The sequence below is a fragment of the Bombina bombina genome, chromosome 5 (genome assembly GCF_027579735.1).
Source record: "Bombina bombina isolate aBomBom1 chromosome 5, aBomBom1.pri, whole genome shotgun sequence".
Classification (NCBI taxonomy): domain Eukaryota; kingdom Metazoa; phylum Chordata; class Amphibia; order Anura; family Bombinatoridae; genus Bombina; species Bombina bombina.
The window spans coordinates 14,017,469-14,035,816 of NC_069503.1; the positions used below are offsets into that span (position 1 = coordinate 14,017,469).

Genomic DNA, 18,348 nt, shown 5'->3' on the forward strand with positions numbered 1-18,348 from the left:
TTTGCAAGGACACTCAAAAGCCTGCCATCCATGGATTCTGTCAGTGTTTTGATCTGTTCACCATCAACATTGCGTGCAGCAGCAACCACAGCCTCCCAGACACTGTTCAGAGAGGTGTACTGTTTTCCCTCCTTGTAAATCTCACATTTGATGATGGACCACAGGTTCTCAATGGGGTTCAGATCAGGTGAACAAGGAGGCCATGTCATTAGATTTTCTTCTTTTATACCCTTTCTTGCCAGCCACGCTGTGGAGTACTTGGACGCGTGTGATGGAGCATTGTCCTGCATGAAAATCATGTTTTTCTTGAAGGATGCAGACTTCTTCCTGTACCACTGCTTGAAGAAGGTGTCGTCCAGAAACTGGCAGTAGGGACTGGGAGTTGAGCTTGTCTCCATCCTCAACCCGAAAAGGCCCCACAAGCTCATCTTTGATGATACCAGCCCAAACCAGTACTCCACCTCCACCTTGCTGGCGTCTGAGTCGGACTGGAGCTCTCTGCCCTTTACCAATCCAGCCACGGGCCCATCCATCTGGCCCATCAAGACTCACTCTCATTTCATCAGTCCATAAAACCTTAGAAAAATCAGTCTTGAGATATTTCTTGGCCCAGTCTTGACATTTCAGCTTGTGTGTCTTGTTCAGTGGTGGTCGTCTTTCAGCCTTTCTTACCTTGGCCATGTCTCTGAGTATTGCACACCTTGTGCTTTTGGGCACTCCAGTGATGTTGCAGCTCTGAAATATGGCCAAACTGGTGGCAAGTGGCATCTTGGCAGCTGCACGCTTGACTTTTCTCAGTTCATGGGCAGTTATTTTGCGCCTTGGTTTTTCCACACGCTTCTTGCGACCCTGTTGACTATTTTGAATGAAACGCTTGATTGTTCGATGATCACACTTCAGAAGCTTTGCAATTTTAAGAGTGCTGCATCCCTCTGCAAGATATCTCACTATTTTTGACTTTTCTGAGCCTGTCAAGTCCTTCTTTTGACCCATTTTGCCAAAGGAAAGGAAGTTGCCTAATAATTATGCACACCTGATATAGGGTGTTGATGTCATTAGACCACACCCCTTCTCATTTTAGAGATGCACATCACCTAATATGCTTAATTGGTAGTAGGCTTTCGAGCCTATACAGCTTGGAGTAAGACAACATGCATAAAGAGGATGATGTGGTCAAAATACTCATTTGCCTAATAATTCTGCATTCCCTGTATATAAATATATATACAGTATATATATATATATGTATTTGTGGGGGGTAATTATATAAATATATATACAGTATATATGTATTTGTGGGGGGTAATTATATAAATATATATACAGTATATATATGTATTTGTGGGGGGTAATTATATAAATATATATACAGTATATATATGTATTTGTGGGGGGTAATTATATAAATATATATACAGTATATATATATGAATCTGTGGGGGGTAATTATATATACAGTATATATATGTATTTGTGGGGGGTAATTATATATACAGTATATATATGTATTTGTGGGGGGTAATTATATAAAGATATATACAGTATATATATATGTATCTGTGGGGGGTAATTATATATACAGTATATATATGTATTTGTGGGGGGTAATTATATATACAGTATATATATGTATTTGTGGGGGGTAATTATATATACAGTATATATATATATATATGTATTTGTGGGGGGTAATTATATATACAGTATATATATGTATTTGTGGGGGGTAATTATATATACAGTATATATATGTATTTGTGGTGGTAATTATATATACAGTATATATATATATGTATTTGTGGGGGGTAATTATATATACAGTATATATATGTATTTGTGGGGGGTAATTATATATACAGTATATATATATATTTATTTGTGGGGGGTAATTATATAAATATATATACAGTATATATATGAATTTGTGGGGGGTAATTATATAAATATATATACAGTATATATATATATGTATTTGTGGGGGGTAATTATATATACAGTATATATATGTATTTGTGGGGGGTAATTATATAAATATATATACAGTATATATATGTATTTGTGGGGGGTAATTATATAAATATATATACAGTATATATATGTATTTGTGGGGGGTAATTATATATACAGTATATATATATGTATTTGTGGGGGGTAATTATATATACAGTATATATATGTATTTGTGGGGGGTAATTATATATACAGTATATATATATGTATTTGTGGGGGGTAATTATATAAATATATATACAGTATATATATGTATTTGTGGGGGGTAATTATATATACAGTATATATGTATTTGTGGGGGGTAATTATATATACAGTATATATGTATTTGTGGGGGGTAATTATATATACAGTATATATATGTATTTGTGGGGGGTAATTATATAAATATATATACAGTATATATATGTATTTGTGGGGGTAATTATATATACAGTATATATGCATTTGTGGGGGGTAATTATATATACAGTATATAATTCTATTTGTGGGTGGTAATTATATAAATATATATACAGTATATATATATATGTATTTGTGGTGGGTAATTATATATACAGTATATATATGTATTTGTGGGGGGTAATTATATAAATATATATACAGTATATAATTCTATTTGTGGGTGGTAATTATATATACAGTATATATATGTATTTGTGGGGGGTAATTATATATATAGTATATATATGTATATGTGGGGGGTAATTATATATATAGTATATATATATGTATTTGTGGGTGGTAATTATATATACACTATATATATGTATTTGTGGGGGGTAATTATATATACAGTATATATATATGTATTTGTGGGGGGTAATTATATATACACTATATATATGTATTTGTGGGGGGTAATTATATATACAGTATATATATGTATTTGTGGGGGGTAATTATATATACAGTATATATATGTATTTGTGGGGGGTAATTATATATACAGTATATATATATGTATTTGTGGGTGGTAATTATATATACACTATATATATGTATTTGTGGGGGGTAATTATATATACAGTATATATATGTATTTGTGGGGGGTAATTATATATACAGTATATATATGTATTTGTGGGGGGTAATTATATATACAGTATATATATATATATATATGTATTTGTGGGTGGTAATTATATATACAGTATATATATGTATTTGTGGGGGGTAATTATATATACAGTATATATATGTATTTGTGGGTGTTAATTATATAAATATATATACAGTATATATAAGTATTTGTGGGGGTAATTATATAAATATATATACAGTATATAATTGTATTTGTGGGTGGTAATTATATATACAGTATATATATGTATTTGTGGGGGTAATTATATATATAGTATAAATATGTATTTGTGGGTGGTAATTATATATACACTATATATATGTATTTGTGGGTGGTAATTATATATACAGTATATATATGTATTTGTGGGGGGTAATTATATATACAGTATATATATGTATTTGTGGGGGGTAATTATATATACAGTATATATATGTATTTGTGGGGGGTAATTATATATACAGTATATATATGTATTTGTGGGTGGTAATTATATAAATATATATACAGTATATATATGTATTTGTGGGGGGTAATTATATAAATATATATACAGTATATATATGTATTTGTGGGGGGTAATTATATAAATATATATACAGTATATATATGTATTTGTGGGGGGTAATTATATAAATATATATACAGTATATATATATATTTGTGGGGGGTAATTATATAAATATATATATAGTATATATATATGTATTTGTGGGTGGTAATTATATATACAGTATATATGTATTTCTGGGTGGTAATTATATATACAGTATATATATGTATTTGTGGGGGGTAATTATATATACAGTATATATGTATTTCTGGGTGGTAATTATATAAATATATATACAGTATACAGGGAGTGCAGAATTATTAGGCAAGTTGTATTTTTGAGGATTAATTTTATTATTGAACAACAACCATGTTCTCAATGAACCCAAAAAACTCATTAACATCAAAGCTGAATATTTTTGGAAGTAGTTTGTAGTTTGTTTTTAGTTTTAGCTATTTTAGGGGGATATCTGTGTGTGCAGGTGACTATTACTGTGCATAATTATTAGGCAACTTAACAAAAAACAAATATATACCCATTTCAATTATTTATTTTTACCAGTGAAACCAATATAACATCTCAACATTCACAAATATACATTTCTGACATTCAAAAACAAAACAAAAACAAATCAGTGACCAATATAGCCACCTTTATTTGCAAGGACACTCAAAAGCCTGCCATCCATGGATTCTGTCAGTGTTTTGATCTGTTCACCATCAACATTGCGTGCAGCAGCAACCACAGCCTCCCAGACACTGTTCAGAGAGGTGTACTGTTTTCCCTCCTTGTAAATCTCACATATGATGATGGACCACAGGTTCTCAATGGGGTTCAGATCAGGTGAACAAGGAGGCCATGTCATTAGATTTTCTTCCTTTATACCCTTTCTTTCCAGCCACGCTGTGGAGTACTTGGACGCGTGTGATGGAGCATTGTCCTGCATGAAAATCATGTTTTTCTTGAAGGATGCAGACTTCTTCCTGTACCACTGCTTGAAGAAGGTGTCTTCCAGAAACTGGCAGTAGGACTGGGAGTTGAGCTTGACTCCATCCTCAACCCGAAAAGGCCCCACAAGCTCATCTTTGATGATACCAGCCCAAACCAGTACTCCACCTCCACCTTCCTGGCGTCTGAGTCGGACTGGAGCTCTCTGCCCTTTACCAATCCAGCCACGGGCCCATCCATCTGGCCCATCAAGACTCACTCTCATTTCATCAGTCCATAAAACCTTAGAAAAATCAGTCTTGAGATATTTCTTGGCCCAGTCTTGACGTTTCAGCTTGTGTGTCTTGTTCAGTGGTGGTCGTCTTTCAGCCTTTCTTACCTTGGCCATGTCTCTGAGTATTGCACACCTTGTGCTTTTGGGCACTCCAGTGATGTTGCAGCTCTGAAATATGGCCAAACTGGTGGCAAGTGGCATCTTGGCAGCTGCACGCTTGACTTTTCTCAGTTCATGGGCAGTTATTTTGTGCCTTGGTTTTTCCACTCGCTTCTTGCGACCCTGTTGACTATTTTGAATGAAACGCTTGATTGTTGGATGATCACGCTTCAGAAGTTTTGCAATTTTAAGAGTGCTGCATCCCTCTGCAAGATATCTCACTATTTTTGACTTTTCTGAGCCTGTCAAGTCCTTCTTTTGACCCATTTTGCCAAAGGAAAGGAAGTTGCCTAATAATTATGCACACCTGATATAGGGTGTTGATGTCATTAGACCACACCCCTTCTCATTACAGAGATGCACATCACCTAATATGCTTAATTGGTAGTAGGCTTTCGAGCCTATACAGCTTGGAGTAAGACAACATGCATAAAGAGGATGATGTGGTCAAAATACTCATTTGCCTAATAATTCTGCACTCCCTGTATATATGTATTTGTGGGTGGTAATTATATAAATATATATACAGTATATATATTTATTTATTTTTAATGTATAATTTACAGACAGACTGCATAATATACCTCATTGTGTAGGTGATCTGTGCAGCGTCAACTGATAGTTGAGCTCCCTGGCTGGCTACAAAACTCTGGCATGTTGCAAGTTTTAAATCAAGCCCCTCACTGACAGCAAAGCTGTGTGTCTCACTCCCTCTCAGGTGACCTGGTAGTGAAAAAGCAGCGTTAGGACCTCTTAACGCTGATTTTTTACCCTAACGCAAAACTCGTAATCTAGCCGATAGTTACCTGTAAAATAAAACCCTAACCTGTCTTACAGTTAAACCTAGCATTGCAATATAATTAAATAAAATAAATAAATTAAATAGAATTATCTAAATTACAAAAAAACACTAAATTACACAAAATTAATTAAACTAATTACACCTAATCTAAAAGCCCTATCAAAATAAAAAGCCCCCCCAAAATAATAAAACCCCTAGCCTAAACTAAACTGCCAATAGCCCTTAAAATGGCCTTTTGCGGGGCATTGACCCAAAGATAACAGCTCTTTTACCTGGCAAATAAAATTACAAACATCCCCCCAAAACCCACCACCCCCCAACCTCCCCAAATAAAAACCTACCTAAAAAACCTAAGCTACCCATTGCCCTGAAAAGGGCATTTGGATGGGCATTGCCCTTCAAAGGGCATTTAGCTCTTTTCCATGCCCAAACCCTAAGCTAAAAATAAAACCCACCCAATAAACCCTTAATAAAACCTAACACTAACCCCCGAAGATCCACATACAATTTTTGGGTGCGTTACTTTCCCTATATCGCTCAAAACTTGTAATCTGGGCGATAAATTGATTGAGTTAAATGACCATATGGATTAATCTCTCTCTCTGCTGGATCCCAGAATGCTTTGAATTGCCATACTTTGTGAATCTCACTGAACATATAATATCAAACCAAGAGCTGTCTGTATAACTGAGTAGTGTAATTTGTTTTATTGTTAAGTAATGTATCTAAATCATTTTCTGATTCATTTCAGATAAACAGCAATTGTAAATAAAATGAATCCATCAGGCGATGTGATGACCATAGAAATGCCTGCGTTAGGACGTCCCTTTTCCCTTGGTATGCTCTATGACTGTCGGGATGAAAAACTTATTTCAGGTAAAGAGATTACATGAATGTGATAAATTTATTCCAGGTAAAGAGAACACATGACTGTGATAATTTAATACCAGGTATAGGAATTACATGACTGTGATAATTTAATATCAGGTTAGGGGATTACATGACTGTGATACATTTATTCCAGGTAAAGGGGATTACATGACTGTGATAAATTTATACCAGGTAAGGGGATTATATGACTGTGATAAATATATACCAGGTATAGGAATTACATGACTGTGATAATTTAATATCAGGTTAGGGGATTACATGACTGTGATAATTTAATATCAGGTTAGGGGATTACATGACTGTGATAAATTTATTCCAGGCAAAGGGATTACATGACTGTGATACATTTATACCAGGTAAGGGGTTTACATGACTGTGATAAATTTATTCCAGGCAAAGGGATTACATGACTGTGATAATTTTATATCAGGTAAGGGGTTTACATGACTGTGATAAATTTATACCAGGTAAGGGGATTACATGACCGTGATAAATTTATACCAGGTAAGGGGATTACATGACTGTGATAAATTTATACCAGGTAAGGGGATTACATGACTGTGATAAATTTATACCAGGTAAGGGGATTACATGACTGTGATAAATTTATACCAGGTAAGGGGATTACATGACTGTGGTAAATTTATACCAGGTAAGGGGATTACATGAATGTGATACATTTATACCAGGTAAGGGGATTACATGACTGTGATAAATTTATACCAGGTAAGGGGATTACATGACTGTGATAAATTTATTACAGGTAAGGGGATTACATGACTGTGATAAATTTATACCAGGTTAAAGGGATTGCATGACTGTGATAAACTTATTCCAGGTAAGGGGATTACATGACTGTAATAAATTTATACTAGGTAAAGGGATTACATGACTGTGATAAACTTAATCCAGGTAAGGGGATTACATGACTGTAATAAATTTATACCAGGTAAGGGAATTACATGACTGTAATAAATTTATACCAGGTAAGGGAATTACATGACTGTAATAAATTTATACCAGGTAAGGGGATTACATGACTGTGATAAATTTATACCAGGTAAGGGGATTACATGACTGTGATTAATTTAATACCAGGTAAGGGGATTACTTGACTGTAATAAATTTATACCAGGTAAGGGGATTACATGACTGTGATAAATTTATACCAGGTAAGGGGATTACATGACTGTGATTAATTTAATACCAGGTAAGGGGATTACTTGACTGTAATAAATTTATACCAGGTAAGGGGATTACATGACTGTGATAAATTTATACCAGGTAAGGGGATTACATGCCTGTGATAAATTTATACCAGTTAAGGGGATTACATGACTGTGATAAATGTATACAAGGTAAGGGGTTTACATGACTGTGATACATTTATAACAGGTATGGGAATTACATGACTGTGATAAACTTATACCAGGTGAGGGGATTAAATTATTGTGATAAATGTATACCAAGTTAGGGGATTACATGCCTGTGATAAACATACCAGGTAAAAGGATTACTTGACAGTGATAGATTTATACCAGGTAAAGGAATTACATGACTGTGATATATTTATACCAGGTAAGGGGATTACATGCCTGTGATAAATTTATACCAGGTAAGGGGGATAACATGACTGTGATAAATTTATACCAGGTTTGGGGATTACATGACTGTGATAAATTTATACCAGGTATGGGAATTACATGACTGTCATAAACTTATAATAGTTAAGGGAAATACATGACTGTGATAAATTTATACCAGGTTAGGGGATAACATGACTGTGATACATTTATACCAAGTAAGGGGTTTACATGACTGTGATAAATGTATACCAGGTAAGGGGTTTACATGACTGTGATACATTTATACCAGGTAAGGGATTACATGACTGTGATAAATTTATACCAGGTGAGGGGATTACATGACTGTGATAAATTTATACCAGGTAAGGGGGATAACATGACTGTGATAAATTTATACCAGGTTTGGGGATTACATGACTGTGATAAATTTATACCAGGTATTGGAATTACATGACTGTCATAAACTTATAATAGTTAAGGGAAATACATGACTGTGAGACATTTATACCAGGTAAGGGGATTACATGACTGTGATACATTTATACCAGGTAAGGGGGATAACATGACTGTGATAAATTTATACCAGGTTTGGGGATTACATGCCTGTGATAAATTTATACCAGGTAAGGGGATTACATGCCTGTGATAAATTTATACCAGGTAAGGGGGATAACATGACTGTGATAAATTTATACCAGGTTTGGGGATTACATGACTGTGATAAACTTATACCAGGTATGGGAATTACATGACTGTCATAAACTTATAATAGTTAAGGGAAATACATGACTGTGATAAATTTATACCAGGTTAGGGGATAACATGACTGTGAGACATTTATACCAGGTAAGGGGATTACATGACTGTGATACATTTATACCAGGTAAGGGGTTTACATGACTGTGATAAATGTATACCAGGTAAGGGGTTTACATGACTGTGATACATTTATACCAGGTAAGGGATTACATGACTGTGATAAATTTATACCAGGTAAGGGGATTACATGAATGTGATAGATTTATACCAGGTAAGGGATTACATGACTGTGATAAATTTATACCAGGTAAGGGGATTACATGACTGTGATAGATTTATACCAGGTAAGGGGATTACATGACTGTGATAAATTTATACCAGGTAAGGGGATTACATGACTGTGATACATTTATACCAGGTAAGGGGTTTACATGACTGTGATACATTTATACCAGGTAAGGGGATTACATGACTGTGATAGATTTATACCAGGTAAGGGATTACATGACTGTGATAAATTTATACCAGGTAAGGGGATTACATGACTGTGATAGATTTATACCAGGTAAGGGGATTACATGACTGTGATAAATTTATACCAGGTAAGGGGATTACATGACTGTGATAGATTTATACCAGGTAAGGGGATTACATGACTGTGATAAATTTATACCAGGTAAGGGGATTACATGACTGTGATACATTTATACCAGGTAAGGGGTTTACATGACTGTGATACATTTATACCAGGTGAGGGGATTAAATTATTGTAATAAATGTATACCAAGTTAGGGGATTACATACCTGTGATAAACATACCAGGTAAGAGGATTACTTGACAGTGATAGATTTATACCAGGTAAGGGGATTACATGACTGTGATAAACATACCAGGTAAGAGGATTACTTGACATTGATAGATTTATACCAGGTAAAGGGATTACATGACAGTGATAGATTTATACCAGGTAAGGGATTACATGACTGTGATACATTTATACCAGGTAAGGGATTACATGACTGTGATACATTTATACCAGGTAAGAGGATTACTTGACAGTGATAGATTTATACCAGGTAAGGGATTACATGACTGTGATAAATTTATACCAGGTAAGGGGATTACATGACTGTGATAGATTTATACCAGGTAAGGGGATTACATGACTGTGATAAATTTATACCAGGTAAGGGGATTACATGACTGTGATACATTTATACCAGGTAAGCGGTTTACATGACTGTGATACATTTATACCAGGTAAGGGGATTACATGACTGTGATACATTTATGCCAGGTGAGGGGATTAAATTATTGTGATAAATGTATACCAAGTTAGGGGATTACATACCTGTGATAAACATACCAGGTAAGAGGATTACTTGACAGTGATAGATTTATACCAGGATTACATGACTGTGATAAACATACCAGGTAAGAGGATTACTTGACAGTGATAGATTTATACCAGGTAAAGGGATTACATGACAGTGATAGATTTATACCAGGTAAGGGATTACATGACTGTGATACATTTATACTAGGTAAGGGATTACATGACTGTGATACATTTATACCAGGTAAGAGGATTACTTGACAGTGATAGATTTATACCAGGTAAGGGGATTACATGACTGTGATAAACATACCAGGTAAGAGGATTACTTGACTGTGATAGATTTATACCAGGTAAAGGGATTACATGAATGTGATAGATTTATACCAGGTAAGGGATTACATGACTGTGATAAATTTATACCAGGTAAGGGGATTACATGACTGTGATAGATTTATACCAGGTAAGGGGATTACATGACTGTGATAAATTTATACCAGGTAAGGGGATTACATGACTGTGATACATTTATACCAGGTAAGCGGTTTACATGACTGTGATACATTTATACCAGGTAAGGGGATTACATGACTGTGATACATTTATACCAGGTGAGGGGATTAAATTATTGTGATAAATGTATACCAAGTTAGGGGATTACATACCTGTGATAAACATACCAGGTAAGAGGATTACTTGACAGTGATAGATTTATACCAGGTAAAGGGATTACATGACAGTGATAGATTTATACCAGGTAAGGGATTACATGACTGTGATACATTTATACCAGGTAAGAGGATTACTTGACAGTGATAGATTTATACCAGGTAAGGGGATTACATGACTGTGATAAACATACCAGGTAAGAGGATTACTTGACTGTGATAGATTTATACCAGGTAAAGGGATTACATGAATGTGATAGATTTATACCAGGTAAGGGATTACATGACTGTGATACATTTATACCAGGTAAGATGATTACTTGACAGTGATAGATTTATACCAGTTAAGGGGATTACATGACTGTGATATTTTTTTAAATGAGTAAAAAAGAGGTAAGATAACCTCAAAAAGGGGCGGTTAACAAGCACTCATTCCTAGTTGTGAGTAAATTAAAATAAAGATTTTATTTGTTATATTTAAAATACAAGCCTCCAAAGCAAACAGTACCTAAAAGTCACATTGTCCCCCTGTTTCCTGGCCGATAGCAGCTCCCTCGGCTTCAGGTGACAGGGACAATGGACCACTAGTGTTTAAAATCAACAAAATGCACCTAGGTGCACAAAAAATGAGCAAACTAGTTTCGGCTGTACTATCAGCCTTTCTCAATGCGGCAGACAAACCGAGGCCCGGGTGCCACCCCTTTAAATAGCACTATGTGAGATCCATAGACCAATCGTAAGTTGCATAGGAAACACTCCCACTTAAGATCCAATCACTATGTATTGAGACGTAGTCTATTATATTCGCAATATTATTGGCTAGTATGTGGCATCTGATTCATGTGAATAAATATATTGGTTGCAATCTCCTATTATGAATACTTATTGGTGGGTTCCTATGTCTAACTATTGTATGTCTTTCTTCATTTATTGACAGTACGTGTAATGTGTCTTGGATCGTTTGTGGATTTATAACCCTTATTCTCAGAATAGTGCGGTATGTGTCACACGTAAACATAGAGGTCCTATTGGTGTAACGGACACTCCCACTTCCAACATCAACCACTAGGGTAGCGAGGGTGTGTACAGAAGCAAAGTTTTGATTCGCTAATGGCTAATATTATCCCAATTGGTTCTGATACTTCATCTATCATAATGCCGTGGGTTTTAAATTCACATGTTATAGCGGAGTCTATTTATACATTCTATAAAAGTATATCAGCAAAAAAGGGAATAAAGTCAAACATTGCTCTGCCATCCGACCTCGGTTCGGTTCTCAGTGTGATCTATTCTATCACAGCACAACCGACAGCTTACATCCCATCATCTGAATGTCTATACAGGGGTTCCATGGCACAGATGACAACGTACAACAATCCTGAATTTGGGGTGCTCACCTCAATAATGCTTATCAATATCATGTTAAGATCCATATAATAAACATGTATCATGAGCTTAATATTAACACCTATTTCTAGTTATAAATTAACGCTTAATGCTAGCGCTGCTCTAAAAATAACCGATAATAATGTATACAAAGCTCGTGGGTGGTTCATTTACCATTAGTTTCAATTATATACTTTCTTAGTGTGAAAACACATATTGGTATTTATGACATTAGGTAAGGACTGTCTTGACGATATTGTTAAAAGGTTTTATGGCGTTAATTTTGTCTATATTGGTGTATCGGTATACTGATACATTTTAACTATCATAAGCCATGATGTTGTCATTTACACAAATATACAGTGTTAAAAAATGAAATATGGATATAGGTAGTGCTGTGGGCGGCAATAAAACACCAAACTATTCATAGTTAAATGCTATCCACAACTTCTACCTATTCTCTGATATTTACAAAAACCCCAAGTATCATTTAAAGTACCGTATTCCTGAATACGTTTGAGTTGGTACTTCTCAATATTATTTTTAGGGGAATAATAATCAAATTGGGTTAGGTACAATATTGGTAAGCATGAATGTATTTGTTTACTTATTTTTGTAGAAAGAATAAAATCAATTAAAACTAATGTATATGTATGTACCATATGTTTAGATGTTTATGATTCATATGTTTCACTTCTGAGAAAGTGTAGCAAGGAATACTGATATTTAGATATCATTCTTAAATAGTCACAAGGGAAGTGATTTTAAAGAAATACCCAAAAATGATTGGCCTCATTCATCCCGTTAGGTATGACTGTATTGAGTCTGAAGATCCAACCTGTTTCTTTCTGCAACAAGATTTTCTCACTGTTGCCTCCTCTGATCCCAGGTTTTATCTGTTCCAGACTCCAGCACTTAAAGGAAGTAGTTTTGCCAGAATGGTATTGAAGAAAGTGTCTGGCCACACTTGTTAGCTGTCTGCCCTCTTCTGCATCTCTATGTGCGTTGCGAATGTTGCTTAGGGGTTCTGTCATTCTAGTGCACAATTTACGTGTAGTCGTTCCTGTGTAGATTATATTACATGAGCAGGATAAGCAGTAAATTACATTCTCACTTTGGCAGTTAATGTGGCTTTTGATTTTGGAAAATCTGTCTACAATTGTATCTTTTTTTAACCATATATTGGCATGTTTACAATGCCCACAGGGGATGGAGCCTTGATGGATAGGTTTCTTAGTTCTATTAAAGTCAGTATTTGTTAGATTATCACTAAAGTTATTGGCACGTCTAAAGGTGAAAGAAGGGTTAGTAGGTAATAACATCTTAAGTTTGTCATCACTTTTTAGAATATGCCAATGTTTGTTAATGATGGCTGTTACTTTATCACTTTGACTGTTATAAGTGGATATGAATCTTATCAAATTGGTATCTGATGGTGTTGGCTTTTTTGTTCTGAGAAATTCTCACCTATCTTTTGCTATTGCTTTCTGATAGGCCCTGGCTAATAGCTTCTTTGTTTAGCCTTTCTTTGTATAAAATCTTTATTTTACTTACAACTAGGAATGAGTGCTTGTTAACCGCCCCTTTTTGAGGTTATTTTACCTCTTTTTTTCTCATTTGTATTATTGGTAGGATAGCACCGGAAAGTATGTTTTTTCCATGAATTCCAGTTTACACGTAACTAGTGCCAGTACTCTAATTTTTCTCTAATTCACTGTGATAAATTTATACCAGGTAATGGGAATACATGACTGTGATAGATGTATACCAGGTAAGGGGATTACATGACAGTGATAGATTTATACCAGGTAAGGGGATTACATGACAGTGATAGATTTATACCAGGTAAGGGGATTACATGACAGTGATAGATTTATACCAGGTAAGGGGATTACATGACAGTGATAGATTTATACCAGGTAAGGGAATTACATGACTGTGATAGATTTATACCAGGTAAGGGGATTACATGACAGTGATAGATTTATACCAGGTAAGGGGATTACATGACAGTGATAGATTTATACCAGGTAAGGGGAATACATGACTGTGATAGATTTATACCAGGTAAGGGGATTACATGACAGTGATAGATTTATACCAGGTAAGGGGATTACATGACAGTGATAGATTTATACCAGGTAAGGGGATTACATGACAGTGATAGATTTATACCAGGTAAGGGGATTACATGACAGTGATAGATTTATACCAGGTAAGGGAATTACATGACAGTGATAGATTTATACCAGGTAAGGGGATTACATGACAGTGATAGATTTATACCAGGTAAGGGGATTACATGACAGTGATAGATTTATACCAGGTAAGGGAATGACATGACTGCCGCAATGACATTTAAATGACATCTCTACCGCAACCCCATGTTCCGCATTAGCAGCACACTTTATAACATATCATAACGAAAACGTTAAGACCTTTAGGTGGCAAGTAATAGAAAAAGTGAGCCCAAAAGAGAGGGGTGGAAATATAGATTTGCTTTTGTCCAAAAGAGAGGCATTTTGGATATTTTCAATGCAAACTCGCCTTCCATTAGGTTTCAATACTGAAGCAGATCTAATTAATGTATGGAGGTAAAGAGTTTCTGTATATAAACAATATAGAAATAAAATTAAGACTATCTCTTTTAACTAGTGGTTTATATAGTGTAAAAACAAAGGTTTATGGGAGAATAAACTAAGTTTGTTGCCAGAGCTTATTTAAGTAAGAAAGCAAATGTAATGAATACAGTAAGAACTTAATAGAGATATATAACACTTAAGTACATATGTGGATATGCTCAATAAACCAAGTATGTTATCCGAGCTCATGTTTGAGCATAATACAAACTAAAAGGATACAATATAAATTTAATATTGATATAAAGCACATAAGTTCATATGTATAAACATAAGCATTTAGACTTTCAGGTAATGAACACACTAGCATAGGAGGATTTTTGTACATGTAAGAACAGTTTGTAAGAGGTTAATTACTGTGTTAATCATCTGGTGATGTAATACATCTGTTTAACGAATCAGTAAGAAGTAGAGCCTTTATAAGGATAGATGGATGATTAAGAATTTAAGCTTCTGATGACGGCGTAAGCCGAAACGCGTCAAGCTCTTAATTTGCACTTGCAAGTGTTTGTTTTATTTGTTCCATGCTGTGGTACAAACCAATAAAGTAATTTTGGACTTTTAAGTTTATCCCGTAGCACCGCTTCTTTTTGTTTTTCAAGTGTGATAGATTTATACCAGGTAAGGGGATTACATGACAGTGATAGATTTATACCAGGTAAGGGGATTACATGACAGTGATAGATTTATACCAGGTAAGGGGATTACATGACAGTGATAGATTTATACCAGGTAAGGGGATTACATGACTGTGATAGATTTATACCAGGTAAGGGGATTACATGACAGTGATAGATTTATACCAGGTAAGGGGATTACATGACAGTGATAGATTTATACCAGGTAAGGGGATTACATGACAGTGATAGATTTATACCAGGTAAGGGGATTACATGACTGTGATAGATTTATACCAGGTAAGGGGATTACATGACAGTGATAGATTTATACCAGGTAAGGGGTTTACATGACTGTGATACATTTATACCAGGTAAGGGAATTACATGACAGTGATAGATTTATACCAGGTAAAGGGATTACATGACAGTGATAGATTTATACCTGGTAAGGGGTTTACATGACTGATAAATTTATACCAGGTAAGGGAATTACATGACTGTGATAAATTTATACCAGGTAAGGGGATTACATGACTGTGATAAATTTATACCAGGTAAGGGGTTTACATGACTGTGATAAATTTATACCAGTTAAGGGGATTACATAATTGTGATAAATTTATACCAGGGAGGGGATTATATGACTGTGATAAATTTATACCAGTTAAGGGGATTACATAACTTTGATAAAGTTATACCAGGTAAGAGGATTACATGACTGTGATAATTTTATACCAGGTAAGGGAATTACATGACTGTAATACATTTTACCAGGTAAGGGGATTACATGACTGTGATACATTTATACCAGGTAAGGGGATTACATGACTGTGATAGATTTATACCAGGTAAGGGAATTACATGACTGTGATAAATATATACCAGGTAAGGGGATTACATGACTGTGATAAATATATACCAGGTAAGGGTTTTACATGACTGTGATAAATTTATACCAGGTAAGGGGATTACATGACTGTGATAAATTTATACCAGTTAAGGGGATTACATGACTGTGATAAATTTATACCAGGTAAGGGGATTACATGACTGTGATAAATTTATACCAGGTAAGGGGTTTACATGACTGTGAAAAATTTATACCAGTTAAGGGGATTACATAACTGATAAAGTTATACCAGGTAAGGGAATTACATGACAGTGATAGATTTATACCAGGTAAGGGGATTACATGACAGTGATAGATTTATACCTGGTATGGGGATTACATGACAGTGATAGATTAATACCAGGTAAGGGGATTACATGACAGTGATAGATTTATACCAGGTAAGGGGATTACATGACTGTGATAAATTTATACCAGGTAAGGGGATTACATGACTGTGATAAATTTATACCAGGTAAGGGGATTACATGACTGTGATAAATATATACCAGGTAAGGGGATTACATGACTGTGATAAATTTATACCAGGTAAGGGGATTACATGACTGTGATAAATTTATACCAGGTAAGGGGATTACATGACTGTGATAAATTTATACCAGGTAAGGGGTTTACATGACTGTGAAAAATTTATACCAGGTAAGGGGTTTACATGACTGTGAAAAATTTATACCAGTTAAGGGGATTACATAACTGTGATAAAGTTATACCAGGTAAGGGAATTACATGACAGTGATAGATTTATACCAGGTAAGGGGATTACATGACAGTGATAGATTTATACCTGGAAAGGGGATTACATGACAGTGATAGATTTATACCAGGTATACTTACTTACACAAGTGATCACACACACAGTTACATTTACACCTGGTGCATCACACAAACACAGGGTTACTTACACAAGTGATCACACACACAGTTACATTTACACCTGGTGGATGACACAAACACAGGGTTACTTACACAAGTAATCACAGACACAGTTACATTTACACCTGGTGCATCACACAAACACAGGGTTACTTACACAAGTGATCAAACAAATGTTACATTTACACCTGGTGCATCACACAAACACAGGGTTACTTACACAAGTAATCACAGACACAGTTACATTTACACCTGGTGCATCACACAAACACAGGGTTACTTACACAAGTGATCACACACACAGTTACATTTACACCTTGTGCATTACACAAACACAGGGTTACTTACACAAGTGATCACACACACAGTTACATTTACACCTTGTGCATTACACAAACACAGGGTTACTTACACAAGTGATCACACACACAGTTACATTTACACCTTGTGCATTACACAAACACAGGGTTACTTACACAAGTGATCACACACACAGTTACATTTACACCTGGTGCATCACACAAACACAGATTTACTTACACAAGTGATCACACACAAAGTTACATTTTCATCTGGTGCATGACACAAACACAGGGTTACTAACACAAGTGATCACACACATAGTTACATTTACACCTGGTGCATCACACAAACACAGGGTTACTTACACAAGTGATCACACACACAGTTACATTTACACCTGGTGCATCACACAAACACAGGGTTACTTACACAAGTGATCACACACATAGTTACATTTACACCTGGTGCATTACACAAACACAGGGTTACTTACACAAGTGATCACACACACACAGTTACATTTACACCTGGTGCATGACAGAAACA

At 35.0% G+C, this 18,348-nt stretch overlaps 1 protein-coding gene across 1 annotated transcript in view; it reads left to right on the plus strand.

Annotated features, from left to right (window-relative positions):
* The window catches only part of LOC128659695 (uncharacterized), a 304,258-nt gene that overhangs the window by 75,768 nt on the left and 210,142 nt on the right, over positions 1 to 18,348 (plus strand). Inside the window, exon 2 of the mRNA XM_053713266.1 lies at positions 6,582 to 6,706. Within this exon, the coding sequence (XP_053569241.1) occupies positions 6,604 to 6,706 (103 nt within the window). The 5' untranslated portion in view covers positions 6,582 to 6,603. The remainder of the gene's footprint in view (positions 1 to 6,581; positions 6,707 to 18,348) is intronic.